We start from the raw sequence: 16,660 nt of genomic DNA on the forward strand, positions 1-16,660 counted from the left end.
TGCTGTAAACGTTTATATAATAATATAATATTAAACATTATAATATATTTCGTTATCTTTGCAGGACTTTAACGTCCCGTATTGTTGAATTCTGGAGGTACATGAAAAAGTTTAAATTAAAAAAAAAAAAAAAGGTCTTAAAATCGATGGTCGCCCTGCTGGTGTGACATCATGTAGCAAGACATCGGTTCAGGTAGCCTCAACCATTCACAGCGAGAGCTGCTTGACTGACACGTGGTCAGCAACCAATCAAAATCCAGCATTGGTCAGGCGGGGGCAGGACGAGTGTTGACAGGTCGAGACTTTGGGGAAATATCACCAACTGTTCTCGACCGAGAGCCTTTCAGCAGGTGGACGGTGACCGGGGCCGTTTCGGGGTTAAGTTTTTAAAGGTTTTGTTTTCGGGGGCTATCAGGAAAAATGTCGATGCACATTTATCAGATGAGCGCTAAACTGCTCGGGGACACTATGGGGAAAATGAACGAGAACCTGACCTCCGTGGTGTTAGCAGCGTCCGTCTTCACCCTCACTCTGGGATACATCTCCAAACTGCTGCTCAAACAGTCCACAGACGTGGACGTGGTGAGTGTGCTCAGACGAAAAACAGTTACCGTTATCTAAGCTTTAGTTTCAAGTCACTGTTATTTTTTTTTTATTGTTATTTATTTATGTCTCTCTGCGCAGAAACATCCACCCTACATACCCTCCAGCATCCCCTTTCTGGGACATGCCATCGCTTTTGGAAAGAGCCCCATTGAGTTTCTGGAAAATGCCTATAACAAAGTAAGTGTTTTGAAAAATGAACCTGCGACTGTTTTCAATCAGAAGAAATGAAACCGTTTAATAATCAGTCCTAAAATATGAAGATTAGCCCCCCCCCCTCCAATTACTTTAAGTTATTAACTCTAAACATTGACAGCGGTTCAAAGTTTGAACAAAGCAGATGATCATGAAGATAAACTGCTTTAAAAATGAGGAAATGCTTTTAAACCATCGTGAGTCCATTTCAGCTCCTGTGGTGCAAATGAAAGCGACAACAGGCCAAGGCAACTCTGGCTCTCTCCTTGTAGCTCCTGACTGATTTTGCTCTAGTTTTGGTATTTGTAAACAGTATAAGTCATTTATGAAAAATGAGAGAGAGAAAAAGAAAAAGCACGATACAAAATAAAGCTAAATACAGTACAATATCCCTAATCTGATTTAGGTTCCATATCTTATCATATCATATATTTAGGGGGTTGGGGACCACTGATCTAGAGTTTAATCTGTATATATATTATTTAGGTTTTTTTAACTCAGTTGTCAGAGATTTATTTTACTTTGACCCCTGCGTCTGAACTCCTGCGTGTCTGCTGTTCCCCCCACAGTACGGCCCTGTATTCAGCTTCACTATGGTGGGCAAAACATTCACCTACCTGCTGGGCAGCGACGCAGCCGCGCTGATGTTCAACAGCAAGAACGAAGACCTGAACGCAGAGGACGTCTACTCGAGACTGACCACTCCGGTGTTCGGCAAAGGAGTCGCCTACGACGTGCCGAACCACGTGAGTATCCCAGAACCTGAGAAGTTCACGCCTCAGAAGGAAGGTGGAAATGTATTAAAGAGTTTCTGCATGCTAAGATCAGCTGAGATGCATGTTTCCTTTTAATCTGCTGCAGATTTTTCTGGAGCAGAAGAAGATGTTTAAGACGGGGCTGAACATTGCTCGTTTTAGGGAACACATCGAGATCATTGAGAGAGAGACGATCGAGTATTTTCAGAAATGGGGAGACAGCGGGGAGAGAAGTAAGACACCGATATTTGCAACGCTGAGTCCAAAACAGTTAACCATAAAACTTGATACAGATTAGATCAAAAACCAAACGTTTGTCAATGAACTTTGACCTGTTTCAGACCTGTTCGAGGCTCTGTCCGAGCTGATTATCCTCACAGCCAGCAGCTGCCTGCACGGGAAAGAGATCCGCAGCATGCTGGATGAACGCGTGGCCCAGCTTTACGCCGACTTGGACGGAGGATTTACCCACGCTGCGTGGCTCCTGCCGGGCTGGCTGCCCCTGCCCAGCTTCAGGTAGGTCTCTCACACATCTTCATGCAGTACAGTGCTGCGTCTGCACACAGGGTGAAGACGACACTGGATTTAATTTGACTAGACAGATTTAAAAAAAAAACAAAACTGGAAAAAAAAGATGGCATCACACAGGCAAAAGAAATACCAGAGGGATTCAATGTGATATGATGCAAACAGCACAATACTGTTTGGAAATATTTACCTCTGTTTTTTTGTTTGTTTGTTGTTTAGGAAGAGGGACAGAGCTCACAGAGAGATCAAGAACATCTTCTACAAAGTGATTCAGAAACGGAGGAGCTCTGAAGAGAAAGCAGATGACATCCTGCAGACCTTCATGGACTCCACATACAAGTAAGGTGACATCAGTGGCTCAGAACAAGCGCTAAAACAACAAAACAGCCCAGGGTCAAAGAGTAGGACAAAACCAGACCACAGGTGTGGACATTTGCTGTATAAGTAAACAAAGAGCTGGAGGAGAAAGCACAGTTGCCACTATAGACTTACATACTGTGTTTATAAGCGAGGAATCAACCTGTGTGTCAGATATTACTGCTAATGAGCCTCTTCCTTGATACAAACAGAGAGCAGCAGGTTTGTCTGCAGGTCTGTGAGCATAAGAGAAAAATCCATAAATTTCTGTCAAATGAGGTAACACACTTACTGCCCAACTCTTACTGAACTGATGTACCTGCGATTACATAATGACAGTGCAAGTCAACATGCAAAGAAACAGTTTTATGTTTAATGTCATGGTCCAGCCCTGAAAGACTCAAAGGAGACTTGGTTTAACCCAGAATATTCAGATCTTATTATCAAAAAGAAATAAAAATCACAATTAACTCTATGAAGGATTGAGAACTAAAAAAAACTTTCTCATTCCTCAGAGATGGACGGCCGCTGACCGATGACGAAATTGCAGGGATGCTGATCGGCCTCCTCCTGGCGGGTCAGCACACATCCTCCACCACCAGCGCCTGGCTGGGCTTCTTCCTGGCCAAAGACAAGGCCCTGCAGGAGCGCTGCTACGCAGAGCAGAAGGCTGTGTGCGGGGAAAACCTGCCTCCACTCAACTTCGATCAGGTAAAAGTCGCCCGTGGACTGTGATAAAAATGAGGTTCATTACTGCTAATAATAGTGAAGAGTAAAAAAAAAAAAATGTGCAGGGTTTAAATGTGAAATGTAAGTATTCTCCCTCAGATGTTACCTCTGATTTGTGAGAGATACTCCCCCTGCTGGCTGTAGAAAATTATTGCGGTAACAGGAGTAAAGATGTTTTTAGCGCCCCCTTGCTGCTGCATTCAGGTGGAGGTCTACATAAATTTTTAAAAAAAAAAGCTGAAAGAGGTTATTTTATTCCTCAAAACCAGACTGATGCTCCAGATATTTTCTAAACTTTCATGTCGCCATCTTTAGCTGAAGGATCTCAGCTTGCTGGAGCGCTGTTTAAAGGAAACCCTGCGGCTCCGCCCACCCATCATGACGATGATGAGGATGGCTCGCTCTCCTCAGGTATGGGTCATTCCTCAGCACTGGATTTTATGATGTCATGTATACGCGCAGACAACCTCAGCTGACTGCTGTACCTGCTCTCTCTTCTGCTTTCTCAGACTGCAGCAGGATACACCATCCCTGTGGGCCACCAGGTGTGCGTCTCCCCGACTGTTAACCACCGGCTCCATGACACCTGGGTGGACAGGATGGAGTTCAAACCTGATCGCTACCTCAACGATAATCCTGCCGCAGGGGAGAAGTTCGCCTATGTGCCCTTTGGAGCCGGTATGAAGAAGCGCTTTTTTGTTTGCTGTAAAATAAAGTAAACATAAAACACCTCAAAGCCAAACCAGACATCAGTCAAACTGAGTTCAATGAAATCAAATCCATCCTGTTTTCCGCCTGCAGGCCGTCATCGCTGCATTGGGGAAAACTTTGCCTACGTCCAGATCAAAACCATCTGGTCCACTTTGCTCCGCATGTACGACTTTGACCTGGTGGACGGATATTTCCCCACAATCAACTACACCACGATGATCCACACGCCTCACAACCCCGTCATCAGATACAAGAGGAGGAAGCAGTGAGAGACGGAGACATCCGAGCATCGGAAGTAAAGCTCGAACCTTGTGGGGACTTGAATCGAGGAAAATTGACATCAGTGCACTTTGCTCTTAATGCCCAAGCTGTGCTTTTATTCTTCCTGTATTTTGTCTAGAGTCCGGCTCTCTTCATGAATGAATGTTTGTAGATAAGTGTGACTTTCTGCAGAGAAAAACAGGGGCTGTGAGACTCCAGCGTGAAAGCTGATGCTCTTATTCACAATGTGAATTCTTTAAAAACAATACAAATGGAGAAATAACTAGCGCCTTATGACGTCTTTAGACTGAATGAAGCCTTTGAGTCAACCCGGGAAGACGTATTTACTTTTGTTTTCCAGAGTTAATCATCGATTTTGCAGCAAACTTTAAAATCCTGTAGCTAAAAGTTCTGAACACTGGAAACTTGGTTAAAACCACGAAGTTCATTTACAGCTCTCTGATGTTTGGAGGTATAAGGTTAGTCACATGATCTTCATCTGCAGATGAGTTGTGACCAGTTGTGTATATACAGTATATATTTTTCCTTGTCCTGAGCATTACTCAGTATGAGGGTTTAAACTTGAGAAGAGAGAAAACAACCCTGTGCTATCTGAATAATCTGCTGAGGAAGACCATGTGATTTAATTAAAAGCTCTGGGGTGGGTTACTAAATCTGTGGGGAATCTTTTATTCCTGAGATGTATGTTAAAGTTTTCCTGCTGTGAAGACAAAAGAAAAAACAAACAAACAAGTGAAACTGGGTGAAAAATCAATAAAAATATGAAAATGAGCCTCTGAACCCTGCTGTGTTACAGAGTGTGCGTCAGGATGGGAGATCTCCCACCTACAAGCAAACCTCACTGATGATGAGATCTATACTGAGCCTCGTGTCAGCTAATGCCAGAGGATGAACATTTTATCTTCCAACACAGCTGTTTTTCATCATTTTGGTTAAATAGACTTGGCCGTGTACATTTAGTCATGCACTGTCCAGTACTTTGGGTTCCTTCACTATATTTAGGGAATAGGGAATAACTGTGGTGACACCTAAATTGAGATGACATCACGGATCTGCTCTGAGCCACTTATTGCTTGCAGTGGTGATGGACGGGCTGACAGATGAGGTCAGGCAGGAGTCTCTGTGGACTGTGATGTTTGCAGATGACACTGATCTGTAGTGAGAGTAGGGAGGAGGTGGAAGAATAAGGTTTTCATTGTGAGTGATTGTAAGATGGTTTGGAGGAGATTGGGACAAAGGATACTAAAATATTAATAATAACTAAATATGAATCTCCCAGGCAGGAGGAAAAAAGGAAGACCATTAAATGGGTTCATGGGAAGGCTAAGCTCATTTTTACAGCTTTGACCCCCCTTGTGCTTTTTAAACAGCTCCCTATGCAACATTTGTTTAGTGTTAAAAGAAATAATTATTCGCTTTCAAAAGGACTAAAGATGTCCTCAGCTGAGTTTTTGTTTCTATTGCTGGTTTATCTGAATGAAGCTTGATGGTGCTAAATTTTTCCACAAAAAAAGTTTAACAAAAAAGATGCAAAAAGAAAAAAAGAAATGAAGCAAACCTTTTTGAAATAACGTAGTCCTCTTTATTTCAGTTTTTGACAAAATACCCAGAAAATTCAAAGCTCCTAACGGTTTACAAAAATACGTTCTCTACAAATGTCCTCTGTAGTCTGTCCGGCCTAAACAAAACACAGTGTAGTGTAGAATATCCAGCAGCAGCCTCCTTAACAGTAAACCCAAACATCCTCTACATAACGCTCCACCCATACAACACAAACATATAAATTAATCACAAAGTCTTAAATTAGCATTAGACAAATTATACATGATTGTAGATCATCCACAACAAAGAGGCAGATTAAATTACAAACGTAGCTGTTTTTCCAAGTGCCGGCGACCAACAAAAAGCCTGAATACAACATGTCGTACACTGATAAAAAATGTGTTTTGGTCCACATGGAAAGATACAGTCCACACCAGAATGGTAGAAAACAGCAGAGCGCTCAGCACGAGAAAAAGGCAACTGAGTTTCTTCAAGCCAAAGTTAACGTGTCAGCATCTATCTTCTCAAGCCAAAGTGCAATTGAGCATATGAAGAAGCACCTGGGGAGAGAAAAGAGGAGGAGTTGAGTAAATATGCCAAACCCAGGGTACGGATCACACCTTTACACATGCATTTATTTCACAGCGCTTGCTTTGGGTGCAACAATCAGAATATGTGAGTTCACTGCTTCTCAGCTTTACAGGGCAAACACGTACTGTACTGTAAGCAGACATAACCAAATTTGTAATTATGTATATTCCACATATAGATGAAAGTGTTTTTCTCCAATAGAATTTGAGATGACGAAGAAAGCTGTAACTCGATCACACGTAATGCATGTGAGCTGGGCTGCTCGTGTTACCTGATGTCACGCTGCCCAGCCTCCTCTGCAGGGCCTCCAGCCTGGAGATGTAGTCGGTGAGCGCTCGGTCGGGGTCGTAGTTCTGCAAGTGGGAACAGGTGAGCGGTCCGTGGTCTCCAGACATGTGAAACCTGCACGTTAGAAACACAGATTTAAGAAAGTCGGAAAGGATCTGAACTCCACATTAATGCAAAAGAGAAAAGAAAAAAAATCAGTTTACTCTACAGTACTCATGAGTATACATTAGCCTAAACAACTGATGTCCAAAGTGATCCTTCATCATAACTTTACAAATCAGTTTCATTATTTTAATTACTCAGACTAAGTTTGAAGCTTTATTCTCAATAATTTTGGTATTTTCTTTCCTTTAATCAGGAGATAAAATAAGAAGTAGACTGGAAACATTAAAAAAGGAAAACCGTTTAATAATAAATATTGTTAGCATCCTGATTGATAGTTGTACCTGTGATGTGTGGAGGAGACAGCCAATCGAGGGGATTCCCGCCCACTTCTCCCCCTGCTGCTAGACATTCCTCCCCCGCCGCTTCCTCTATCTCTGTACATCTCCGGACCACCTGGGTGAAGATAAGGGGAATCCCTCGCCTCTGTACCTGCCGGAAATTAAGAAAACATTATGAGTATCACATGTAAATGACAATATAGAGAGGTTACAAGCTGCTATATGCTTTGGTTACCTAAGATCTGTCCTGTTCCGTTCTTACTAACAGCACAGGAGGCCGTGGAGCTCATTCCCGTCGCCCTGTGCCATCGCTTCACGAGAAAACGCATTCTAGATGAACAAATATAATTGGTTTTAGACAAAAAACTAACAAAAAAAAAAACCTTTTAAAAAAACCCCAAAGCTTCAGATCCCACCTGGAGAGGGCGATAGAGACTCTGGCGATAGAGCGGAAGCGCATCGCACCCCTGCACCGCTGACTGAGGGACTCCAGGCTGGAGAGCGACGGCCGACCGCCCATCCTGGTCAGGAGTGATAACGTGGCCTCCTCACACTCCTGGAAACCACCCAGCAGTAACAGCAGGTACTTCTTCTGGTAGATCAGTGCTTTACGGAAGCTTTCTGACCTCAGGTACTTCCCATACATCCTCTGGAAGTTAAAAAAAGAGATGAAGGGAGAAGAGAAGACAGCAGTTTAACTTCAGAGGCCATCAAATGTCTTTTAACACTGAACTCCAGCATTTAGGCGATGCTTCTGCATCGTTTCTTTGGGTTAGTACAATTAACTCATTACTCAGATACAAAGCAGTTTATGAGCAGTGATCTGCTGACCTTGAGGGCAGCATTGTCGGCATCAGGCCCGGTAATCTCTCGCAGGTTCTCGGACCTGATCTCTCCCCTGAGTCTAGCCACCTGAGACTGAGCTAAATGCAAAGCTTTCTCCAGACGGATCTTCTCTCGAGCCCAAGCTTCCCGCTCCTGAGAAAGCAGCAACCCTGCAGAGTCCATCTTTGATGCTCCTCGTCTGCTGGACTGCAGAAGATAAAACACTCTTTAGTCAGAGGCAAATGACAGACGGTGGAAACAATAATATGTATCATTATGCGAGCCAGTTTGAACGTTTACTTAAGTTCTGAATGGCATTATGAAGGAAACATAGGATTATAAAAATACCTTGGTCATTATCTTTGTGGTATTTGTCTCTACCACATGTCATGTGTATGTAATATTAAGTTTTTAGACCAACCAGGACGGTCACGCGACTGTTACAGAAAAAATAGCACTGTAGTATTGTGCTCCATCTCAGAATCAGCAGGTTTTTCTGTGGTGTACTCACACTGTCGCCTGACCCCAGTCCAACCTGCCGATAGCGTCGCAGTTCTTCTTCCAAGCGGAGCGTGTGGTTCCTCAGATCATTCTTCTCTTCGGTCAGACGGCTGACGAAACCTGTCAGCTCAGCGTTCTGCCTCAGCAGCCGCTCAGTCAGCGTGTTGGAGGAGCTGGAGGAGCCTCCTGCCAGCAGGGACGCACTCTGAGGGAAACAAGACAAGCAGTCACAACCACGTGTAAAGCTCAGCAGATGTTGTTTAGTAAACGCAGATGCGAACAGCTGATTCTGGCTGGAGACTAGCAGTGAGTGGGTGTTTCTCCTTTTCACACTTTATTTATCCAGAAATATGCGGCGTAGAAGGGAAAACAAAAATGAGACCGTGTGCTGACCTCAGGGACGGAGGGTAGACCAGGGGACTGCTGCAGCAGGGTGATGACCTCATCGAGACTGGACTGGACCCAGGACAACTCCTCACTGTCCACCTCTGCAGTAAGCCTGAACAGAAGAAATGCAGTAAAGCTGTTACAGAGGAGGTCTGTGTGGTGTGATTGTGCTGCACAGTTTCTGAAATAAATATAAAAGAAAAAAGTAAACAGCAGTTTTGTTTACCTGCCAGTGGTTTTGCTCGGCATGCTGCGGACCTTTGAGGAGATGACTTGGAGTTTGCTCACAATCCTGTCCACCGTGCGCCACGGGCCATGATGCGGCCCACTGCTGTGGCCTGTTGAAGAGACCTCTTTGTGAGGGGACGCGCTGGAGCTTTCTGTGTGGAGGTTTCCGCTCTTTTGCTGGAGCACCCAGTCTTTGGTGCGGTCCGTGGAGTCACTGTGCCACACAGCCTGCTGTTAAGATAAAAACAACAGAGCTTCAATGCTCCTGATAACATGATCAGAAACAATAAATGTTACTAAAAGTCTTTTTAAAGTAAAATCTGTGCCACTCACACTCCGGCCATCAGCCTCCACAGGTCCCATCCCCTCCCTCTGCTCTCCTAACTGGTTCAGTCTTCCTTCCAGTCTCTCATTCTCTTCTTCCAGACTCTGTCTGTTCTCCAGCTCTCTTCTCAGCTGCTCCTGGACCTTTGCCATTTCTGCCTCCAGCCTCTCCAGCTTGGCCTGAGCCTCTAGCAGTGCCTCTTGGTCTCTTCTGGATCTCTGACTCACCAGCGTCAGCTCCTCCTCTTTTCGTACCACCTCAAGCTTCTGGGCCTCAACCTGACTGAGTAGATCCACCACCTGGAGAGGGAAACCATGTTTAATCATGATACAGTCAGATCCTAGCCACTGATAAAAGGCCTTGAAGTCTGGTGTCATTAGACAGTTAAAGCAACTGTAGCATCGAACCTGTGCGTGCTTGTCGTCCAGCTCCCTTTGCAGTCTTTCCAGAAGACCTCCTCCCTCTTCAGAGCTTCTCCCATCCTTCTGAACCTGCTCCTCATGGAGGTGACCACCATCAGAGGAAACGCCAGTCCGCAGATCTCTCTCTCTCCCCAGAGCAGTGCTCATCTCTTGGGCCTTAGCTCGCTCTGTTTCAAGCTGGACCTGGAGCTCCTGCAGGCGCCTGTGGAGGCTGAGACGCTCCTCTTCAGCTTGATGGGAGAGCTGAGAGGAGGCCTGTCGCTCCTGCTCCACAGTCAGTTTCAGCTGTGCTACGTGGTTCTTCTGCTCCTCCAGAGAAAGCTGAAGATCCTAGTGGGAAATTTAAAAAACACAATTTCTTCTCAAAAATACTCAAACTTTGGGAAAAAACTTTGACGTCACGCTTGAATGCTCCTGCCATCTTACCTCCAGCTCTTCTCGTCTGCTCTCCTCGGTCCTCCCAGTTTGACACTTCTCCTTCTCCATGGCCCATTGAAGATCTCTGCTCTTCTTCCTCTCCTCTGTCAGCTCATCATTTAGTGCATCCACCTCTGCGGCTTTCTGGGATACCTCCGCCCTGTTGACATCATTTTAAGGCTACATTTTCACTGTACCACTTTTAAATAAAATCTTTTTAAACTCTTTACTTATTATGCAAATATATCCAAAACTGTGATTTTTATCTTAAACATTTAATATGTTTTCTGCGTTTTCCAGCGTTGCTTGTTACTTTAATGTCTGGTCTAACCTGAGTGTGTCCAGCTCTTTGAGGTGTTTGTGTTGAGCTTTGAGGGTTGTCTCCAGCTCCAGTTTAGTCTGAGACAGTTCACCCTTTAGCTCCTCCACTAGAAGCCTGTCAGCCCCCCCGGCTCCATCAGCTCCAACTCGTTCCCTCTGCTCCTTTATGCTACCTTCACCAGCCAATGAGACAGCAGACCGGGCACCTGAAGGACGAAGGCAGACGTTTAACAGATATAAAATACAAAAAGACTTATTTTCAGCAAAATGAACTCTGAACTGGGATCACCTTGGTGGAGTTGCTCTAGTTGGCCACGGAGCTGATGAATCTCAGAGATGAGACTGGACCTTTCTGCAGTGCGGAGTGAACCCATCGCCTCTCTGTGCTGGGCGTCCTGTATTTGAGACACACAAACAGCCATATGATAGGTTCAAATAACTATCTACAGAGACCCAAACTATAACAAATTAACGAGCAGCTTATACTCAGGCTAACAAAATTCTACAATCTTTTTCTTGCAGCTGATGAACATTTACAACAGTTTTTGAAGTCATTATGGTGAACTCTTTACAGACCTGCTCAGCCAGTCTCCGCTCCAGCTGATTCAGGTGAATGATGGCGTCACTGGTGTCCAGCAGGTCCAGCTGGCTGTAGAGGGCATTCTTCAGCACGTTGCGCTCCTTTATAAACACCTGCCGAACTGCATCCAGGAGCTCTCCACGCCAGTCTACACTGCCGGACATCTGCAGTGAATCAAACACACAAATTCAGGCAAATTCAGAAGAGGGCTTTCTTATATTTTAGGGCAGTTGTTGTTATTTTGAAGAGGATGCCAATGCCGTAAAGCCCCTTGACTGACTTTGATGTGACAAACAGACGACAGCGGGATCTTCAAAACCCCCCTGGTGCTTTAAACTTTAATGGTTTTGACTCTTTAGGCTGCTGTAGTGTTTTGCGGTGAGGTTTCTTTACCTGTGATTCTCTGTGTGTCTGCATCTGGCTGATGAAGTTTTTTAGGGACTCTATAGTATCCAGCAGGGCGTCTCGCTCCTTCACCCAGCCCTGGACGTTGAACCGGTCGCCTGGCTCGCTTTCAGAAAGTGGGAGCTCTGACAGAGAAAGAACCTGCATGCCTTCTTGGTGCACTTCACGGAGCAACGTCTAGAGACAAGCAATGCAGAAAAAGTGTAACTTTTACAACGTTTCTGAAGAATAGAAAACAAAATATTGCTCAAATTTTTGCATGCTCACAAATACAGGCAAGGACATTCGGGAAAGTTCATCTGGAGGCCGCATTTTCAGTCACTTGGATGAGTGATAAAAACGCCGCCTCCAGATGAAAACAATTACCTTCTGGATTTTGTTATATACATTTCACATGGTGGGAAACATACTACACAGTACCTGTAGTTTTATGACATCACTCATGGTTCATTAGTAAGTGAAAGCTGTACCTTGATCCGGTCTGGCAGTGGTTCATCTCTCCTGGCTCCCTCTGGAGTCGTCCTGAACTCCTGTTGCAGGCTCGGGAGGTCATATCCTGTCCTCTGGCTGTAGTCTGAGCTGCTGTCTGCATGATGACAAAAACAATCACAAAAGTGAAGCGCAACAAAGAAAACAAATGCTAAACAAGCTAAAATTAAGGATAAATGAGCTCTTTTTGGCACTCAAAGTAAAAAAAGAAAAGTCGATTTCTGTATACTGTTACAAATATGACCAAACTTTAATAAATTGAAGTTAGAGTACTTTTAGCTGCTCCCTTTTGCCAAAGGGGGTCTCTAGACACAGAGAAACATGTTTTAATTTGGATAGAGACTTCTCGATGCAACCCATTACCCATTTATCCTGGCTTGAAACTGACACTAGGAGTACATTGACCCCCTGAGGCTGGATTTGTCTCTCCTCCCGGACTCAAACCAGGTAACGAGAGTATATGCAAGTAATCCCTATGAATCAAATGTCAGGCTTTAAACGACTGTTTTTAGACATTTTTTGTAACTATCATTGATAAGGCCCATCCACATGCTGTTCAAACCTTCAGTTTGAAAGGTGCAGCCAATAACAGGCAAGCTGGCTCGAACGAAGAGGAGCAAAAAAGTTCAGACAGGATGAACAGAAGGGCTCCAGCAAAGCTCAGTTAAGATATGTGTCGTTTATTTTATACTGTGGATCATACAGAGCTACCCTAGTGAGGTTTGTTTCAATTAAATTATTATAACAGATCCACTCCAAGGTTTGGTTCAGAGAGCTCTTGAGGATAAACAAAATTCCAGCCTCTCTGCTTTCAGTATTCATGCTAAGCAGGTTGTAGCCTCACATTAAACTGACAGATACACTCTTAAGAAACCAACTTTCCTACAAGAGAAATGAAAAACGATTTACTCTAGTTTTGTTTAAAACACTTAAAACTTACCGCTGGTGTAGCCATCTTTGAACTGAGACGCAGGGCGGTCTTGTCTTGATGTAGGAGCCTAGAGAGGATGAAAAAAAAAGATTAAAATCACAGACTTTCTGTGTTATGATAAGCAGAAAGAAGAAAGCCATTTAAAAGCATCAAACTACACTGATAAAAATGTAGAACAAGCTAAGGATCCAAACAAACAGACATCTAAAACATCTCGTTTCCTCACCTCAGCAGACCGCAGTTTTTCTATGACGGCCTTCAGAGCTTTGCATTCGTCCTCCAGCGCCTGCGTGTCCCTGCGGAGGTTCTCGCTCTCTGAAATGTGCCGAGCCTCCATATCGAGGATTTCTGCTGCATGGAGCTCCTGCATCTGTACGATCTTCTCCTCGTATTCTCCGATCACTTCCTCCATCTCCTCTTTGGTGGCAGATTTGTTTTCTTGGCTAAGATCAGACATCTGAAGAGGTTCGGTCTGCGTGAACGAGTCTGTTACAGTCGCATGTTGCTGCTCTGAGTTGCTGCTCAACAGTTGGCTGGAAGATTTGTTGGAGGATTGGCTAGAAGGGGTGGAGTTTTTTCTGGAGAGAGATGCTTTGTCTTTGGTGCTGCTTCCTTTACCAGCTGGCTGTTTGCTTCCTTTCCTTTTGGGCTGTGTGGTGGAGGAGGAGGAGGTGGTGGTAGAGGAAATAGGCTGAGGAGAAGAGGGAGATGGAGAAGGAGAGGAAGAGGGAGAAGGGGACGGAGGACCAGACTCTGCTGTCTTCATCAAGACTGTTTGTACCTCCTGGAGCTCCCCTTGGAGCTTAGAAATTGAGATTTCACGGGTGTGAAGTTCCTTATGAAGGTTCTCATTGTGCCGCTTGTAACTGTTGAGTTCTTCTTTGGTGGTATCCATGCTCTTTCTCACCTCCTGAAGCTCCTCCTTGAGTTTAGAAACAGAACCTTCACTCACTTGAAGTTCCTCTTGAAGTTTCTCATTATGCTCCATGTAACTGTTGAGTTCTTCTTTGATGGTATCCATGTCCTTTCTCACCTCCTGCAGCTCCTCCTTGAGTTTAGAAACAGAACCTTCACTCACTTGAAGTTCCTCTTGAAGTTTCTCATTACGCTCCATGTAACTCTTGAGTTCTTCTTTGGTGGAAGCCGCATTGTTTTTGACCTTCTCGAGCTCCTGGGTGAGCTCTGACCACCTGTCCCTGTCTTCGTCTGCTTTTACCTGGAAGATGATTGGACAGGTGTTCAAACACTATAGATTTATGCTGATGCTGATAATACTGGACATTACAACTGAGACAAAACATTTCCGCCTTACTTGGAAAAGTTCTCCCTTGAGGTGAGCAATGGTCATTTCCCGCTCCTGAATAAAAAAAATTATTTAGCTTAGCTTTGCAGAAAGACTGAAAACAGGGTAGAAACAGCAAATTTAGCTCCGTCTAAAGGTCACACAACCCACCCAAACACCTATAAATTAAAAATCTATATCCTGTTTGATTAATCAATGTAAAAAATATAGAGAGAGATATCCAAGTGGCTCTCGTTTGTACATTTGCATTGAATGACACACAATAGTGCTATTGTGCGTTTGTGAATATCAAATAGGTTTATGTCCCACAGTATAAACCTGATCTTTATGCATACATAGGAGCAGCACAAGCTAGAAAAGTGTGTACTGTGATAATATGTTTTTATGATATGAAGAAATATCATTCTGCAGCAGTGCAGTTTGGGCAGTTTTCCCTGAACTCAGCAGCTACAACAAAGCATGATTTCTAAGCTCTGTACCTGCAGCAGCTCTTGCAGTTTCTCCAAGCTCTCCTTGCAGCTGTTCAGCTCTTCTTTGGTGGTCGCTGCCTCACTTTGAGCCTCTGTTAGTTGGCGTTTAAGCTCCGACACCTTCATCTCTTCGCTCTCACCAACTGATGTCTAAAAGAACGAGGTTGAAGTTCTGAATTTTTCTCTAAGCATGGTTGTTTCTTAGTAAATTACTGTTTTATGCTGTGGAAAATGTAAACATGAAAGGATCAAAATTCTTTCTTCCTACCTTTTGGAGCTGCTCCTGAAGCCTCTCTATCGTTACAGTTTTTTCCTAGAGAGAAAAGCTTTTGTCACACACTAGAAAACACTTTGACATTCAGTATGAATTAACCCAGAGAAGCCGTTTAAAAGCACATACACAGAGGTCATCCTGAAGTCTGCTGCAGCTCTCCTTGTAGCTCTCCATCTGCTCTTTGGTGGCTGAAGTCTCATCTCTGACCTCCTGTAACTGCTGAAGAAGCTGCGACACATTCTGCTGGTCATCAGAGGAGGCCTGTGAAAAAAGGTCACAAATCATCAGACTTATTAGATCAATTCGCAATGTGAGACTTTATCACAGGGACTACATTTGCATTTTTGTTGTTTTAATCAATAATTACAGTGCAGGGAAGTCATATAATGCAGAATCCATTATGCAGTTAGGGCTCACGGTGTATGATTTTCACTCACGGACAAAGAAATTCACAATTTTGTGATTGTTTTGTGCCTCTATTTGAACTTTTGGAATAAAATATCGGTAATATCTAATGACTTTATCACTCTGTATTTAGGAATTATTCCAGATAACTTTAACTGTACAGATAAACACATTTTGGAAGCTGAGCGAGCTGGCTTCAGAAATCCTGCCGGGCATTTTCCATTTATTTATTAATATAACGAAACATTTACATAGATTAGAGCAGATGATATATGGTACTCACCTCCACAGCCAACGATGTCCTCTGGAGTGTCCCTGCCTTCATCTGACTGAGCAGATCTACAAGCACAGTCAGCCTCCTTTCATACTCGAGCACCTCCTCCTCAGAGCTGGAAAGCAGCTGCTTCTGCAGCTCCTGGTCTTTCTGCATCCCGCTTAGTCCGACCTCCAGCTCCCGAAGCTTCTGCGTCAGACGAACCACCTTCCCGGTGGGCACTTGTGTTTGTTGACACAATCTGCTGACATCCATTTGGGGGATGCCAAAATCACCAAATTCATAGCTTTGTGGTTCAACGTGTGGCTCTGGAGGTTTCTGTGGGTCCTGCTCCTGTCTCGTTTCCACTGACTGCTGCTGGAAGGCCTCCAGAGTGGCCTGGCTCACCAACGCTGCAGCCACTTTTTCCCTTAGATGCTCCTCCAGGTTCAACATCTTCTTCTGGAGATCCTCTGCATGACTTTGAGACTGCTCCAGAAGGAAGCGACAGTGGCTTATCTCTGAGTCTTTTTCACTGACCAAGCCTTCGAGCTCCTCAATTCGAACGCCCAGCTCTTCCACTCTGGATGAGGCACTCTCCTCCAGAGCTTGTACTTGAGCCTGTAAGACAACCAGCCCTGCAGTTTTCTCCCTGAGAGCTTCCTCGAGCTCGCCCTCTGAGCTCTCCAGGTTTTCCGTTTCAGCCAAGGCTTCTGCACTCTCTTTCAAGCGAAGATAGGTCTCCAGCAGCTTGCTGTGCTCTTTTTTCAGTGCCTCGAGCTCTTTTGTGGCCAAGTCCATTCTCTGCTTCATTTTATCAAACTCGTCTTTACTCGGCCCGCAAGCATCACCCTCTGACTCTGCCTTGGTGTCCTCCTCTTCCTCTGTAGGCTGCTTTTGCTCGATATTGGCCAGTTCCTGCTGAAGTTTTTCTATGACCTCATTCAGTTGGTCGAGCTCCTCCTCGTTCTTCCTCTTCAGACGCTCTTGTTCACTCCGAAGGCACTCCACCTGAGACTCCAAGTCTTTTATCAGCTCATCCCTCTCATCCATTTCCTAAAGAGTAAAATCCAGATGTTATGACCCCATTAACAAATAAA

The 16,660-nt window shown here is 44.4% G+C and overlaps 2 protein-coding genes across 7 annotated transcripts in view; one reads left to right on the top strand and one right to left on the bottom strand.

The window, feature by feature from the left end:
• Positions 1-294: 294 nt before the first annotated feature.
• On the top strand, positions 295-4,931 carry cyp51 (cytochrome P450, family 51). Its single transcript, XM_004549125.6, has 10 exons — positions 295-582; positions 685-783; positions 1,368-1,544; positions 1,660-1,786; positions 1,895-2,069; positions 2,301-2,420; positions 2,954-3,149; positions 3,483-3,578; positions 3,677-3,845; positions 3,969-4,931. The coding sequence occupies exons 1-10, from the start codon at positions 421-423 to the stop codon at positions 4,145-4,147; spliced, it is 1,500 nt and encodes a 499-aa protein (XP_004549182.1). The 5' UTR covers positions 295-420; the 3' UTR covers positions 4,148-4,931.
• A 788-nt stretch (positions 4,932-5,719) lies between these two features.
• The window catches only part of akap9 (A kinase (PRKA) anchor protein 9), a 65,584-nt gene continuing 54,643 nt past the window's right edge, over positions 5,720-16,660 (bottom strand). For all 6 annotated transcript variants that reach the window (XM_076879066.1, XM_024798347.2, XM_076879064.1 and 3 more), the window contains 24 exons: positions 15,591-16,616; positions 15,029-15,163; positions 14,897-14,941; positions 14,638-14,778; positions 14,168-14,212; positions 13,082-14,071; positions 12,865-12,922; positions 11,906-12,021; positions 11,424-11,612; positions 11,027-11,194; positions 10,740-10,845; positions 10,461-10,656; positions 10,139-10,289; positions 9,698-10,042; positions 9,299-9,589; positions 8,964-9,196; positions 8,744-8,849; positions 8,361-8,555; positions 7,856-8,056; positions 7,441-7,673; positions 7,260-7,354; positions 7,028-7,175; positions 6,565-6,695; positions 5,720-6,262 (listed from right to left, as the gene is read on the bottom strand). In XM_076879066.1, the coding sequence (XP_076735181.1) occupies positions 6,219-6,262; positions 6,565-6,695; positions 7,028-7,175; positions 7,260-7,354; positions 7,441-7,673; positions 7,856-8,056; positions 8,361-8,555; positions 8,744-8,849; positions 8,964-9,196; positions 9,299-9,589; positions 9,698-10,042; positions 10,139-10,289; positions 10,461-10,656; positions 10,740-10,845; positions 11,027-11,194; positions 11,424-11,612; positions 11,906-12,021; positions 12,865-12,922; positions 13,082-14,071; positions 14,168-14,212; positions 14,638-14,778; positions 14,897-14,941; positions 15,029-15,163; positions 15,591-16,616 (5,388 nt within the window). In that variant the 3' untranslated portion in view covers positions 5,720-6,218. The remainder of the gene's footprint in view (positions 6,263-6,564; positions 6,696-7,027; positions 7,176-7,259; positions 7,355-7,440; positions 7,674-7,855; positions 8,057-8,360; positions 8,556-8,743; positions 8,850-8,963; positions 9,197-9,298; positions 9,590-9,697; positions 10,043-10,138; positions 10,290-10,460; positions 10,657-10,739; positions 10,846-11,026; positions 11,195-11,423; positions 11,613-11,905; positions 12,022-12,864; positions 12,923-13,081; positions 14,072-14,167; positions 14,213-14,637; positions 14,779-14,896; positions 14,942-15,028; positions 15,164-15,590; positions 16,617-16,660) is intronic.

The sequence above is a fragment of the Maylandia zebra genome, linkage group LG22 (assembly GCF_041146795.1).
Source record: "Maylandia zebra isolate NMK-2024a linkage group LG22, Mzebra_GT3a, whole genome shotgun sequence".
Taxonomy (NCBI): Eukaryota; Metazoa; Chordata; class Actinopteri; order Cichliformes; family Cichlidae; genus Maylandia; species Maylandia zebra.

Excerpts from the sequence above, each read along its gene's own strand:
- cyp51 (XM_004549125.6), top strand. The coding sequence starts at position 421 with ATGTCGATGCACATTTATCAGATGAGCGCTAAACTGCTCGGGGACACT. Across the intron at positions 583-684 it reads AGTCCACAGACGTGGACGTG|AAACATCCACCCTACATACC; the intron begins GTGAGTGTGCTC and ends CTCTCTGCGCAG. Across the intron at positions 2,421-2,953 it reads TTCATGGACTCCACATACAA|AGATGGACGGCCGCTGACCG; the intron begins GTAAGGTGACAT and ends CTCATTCCTCAG.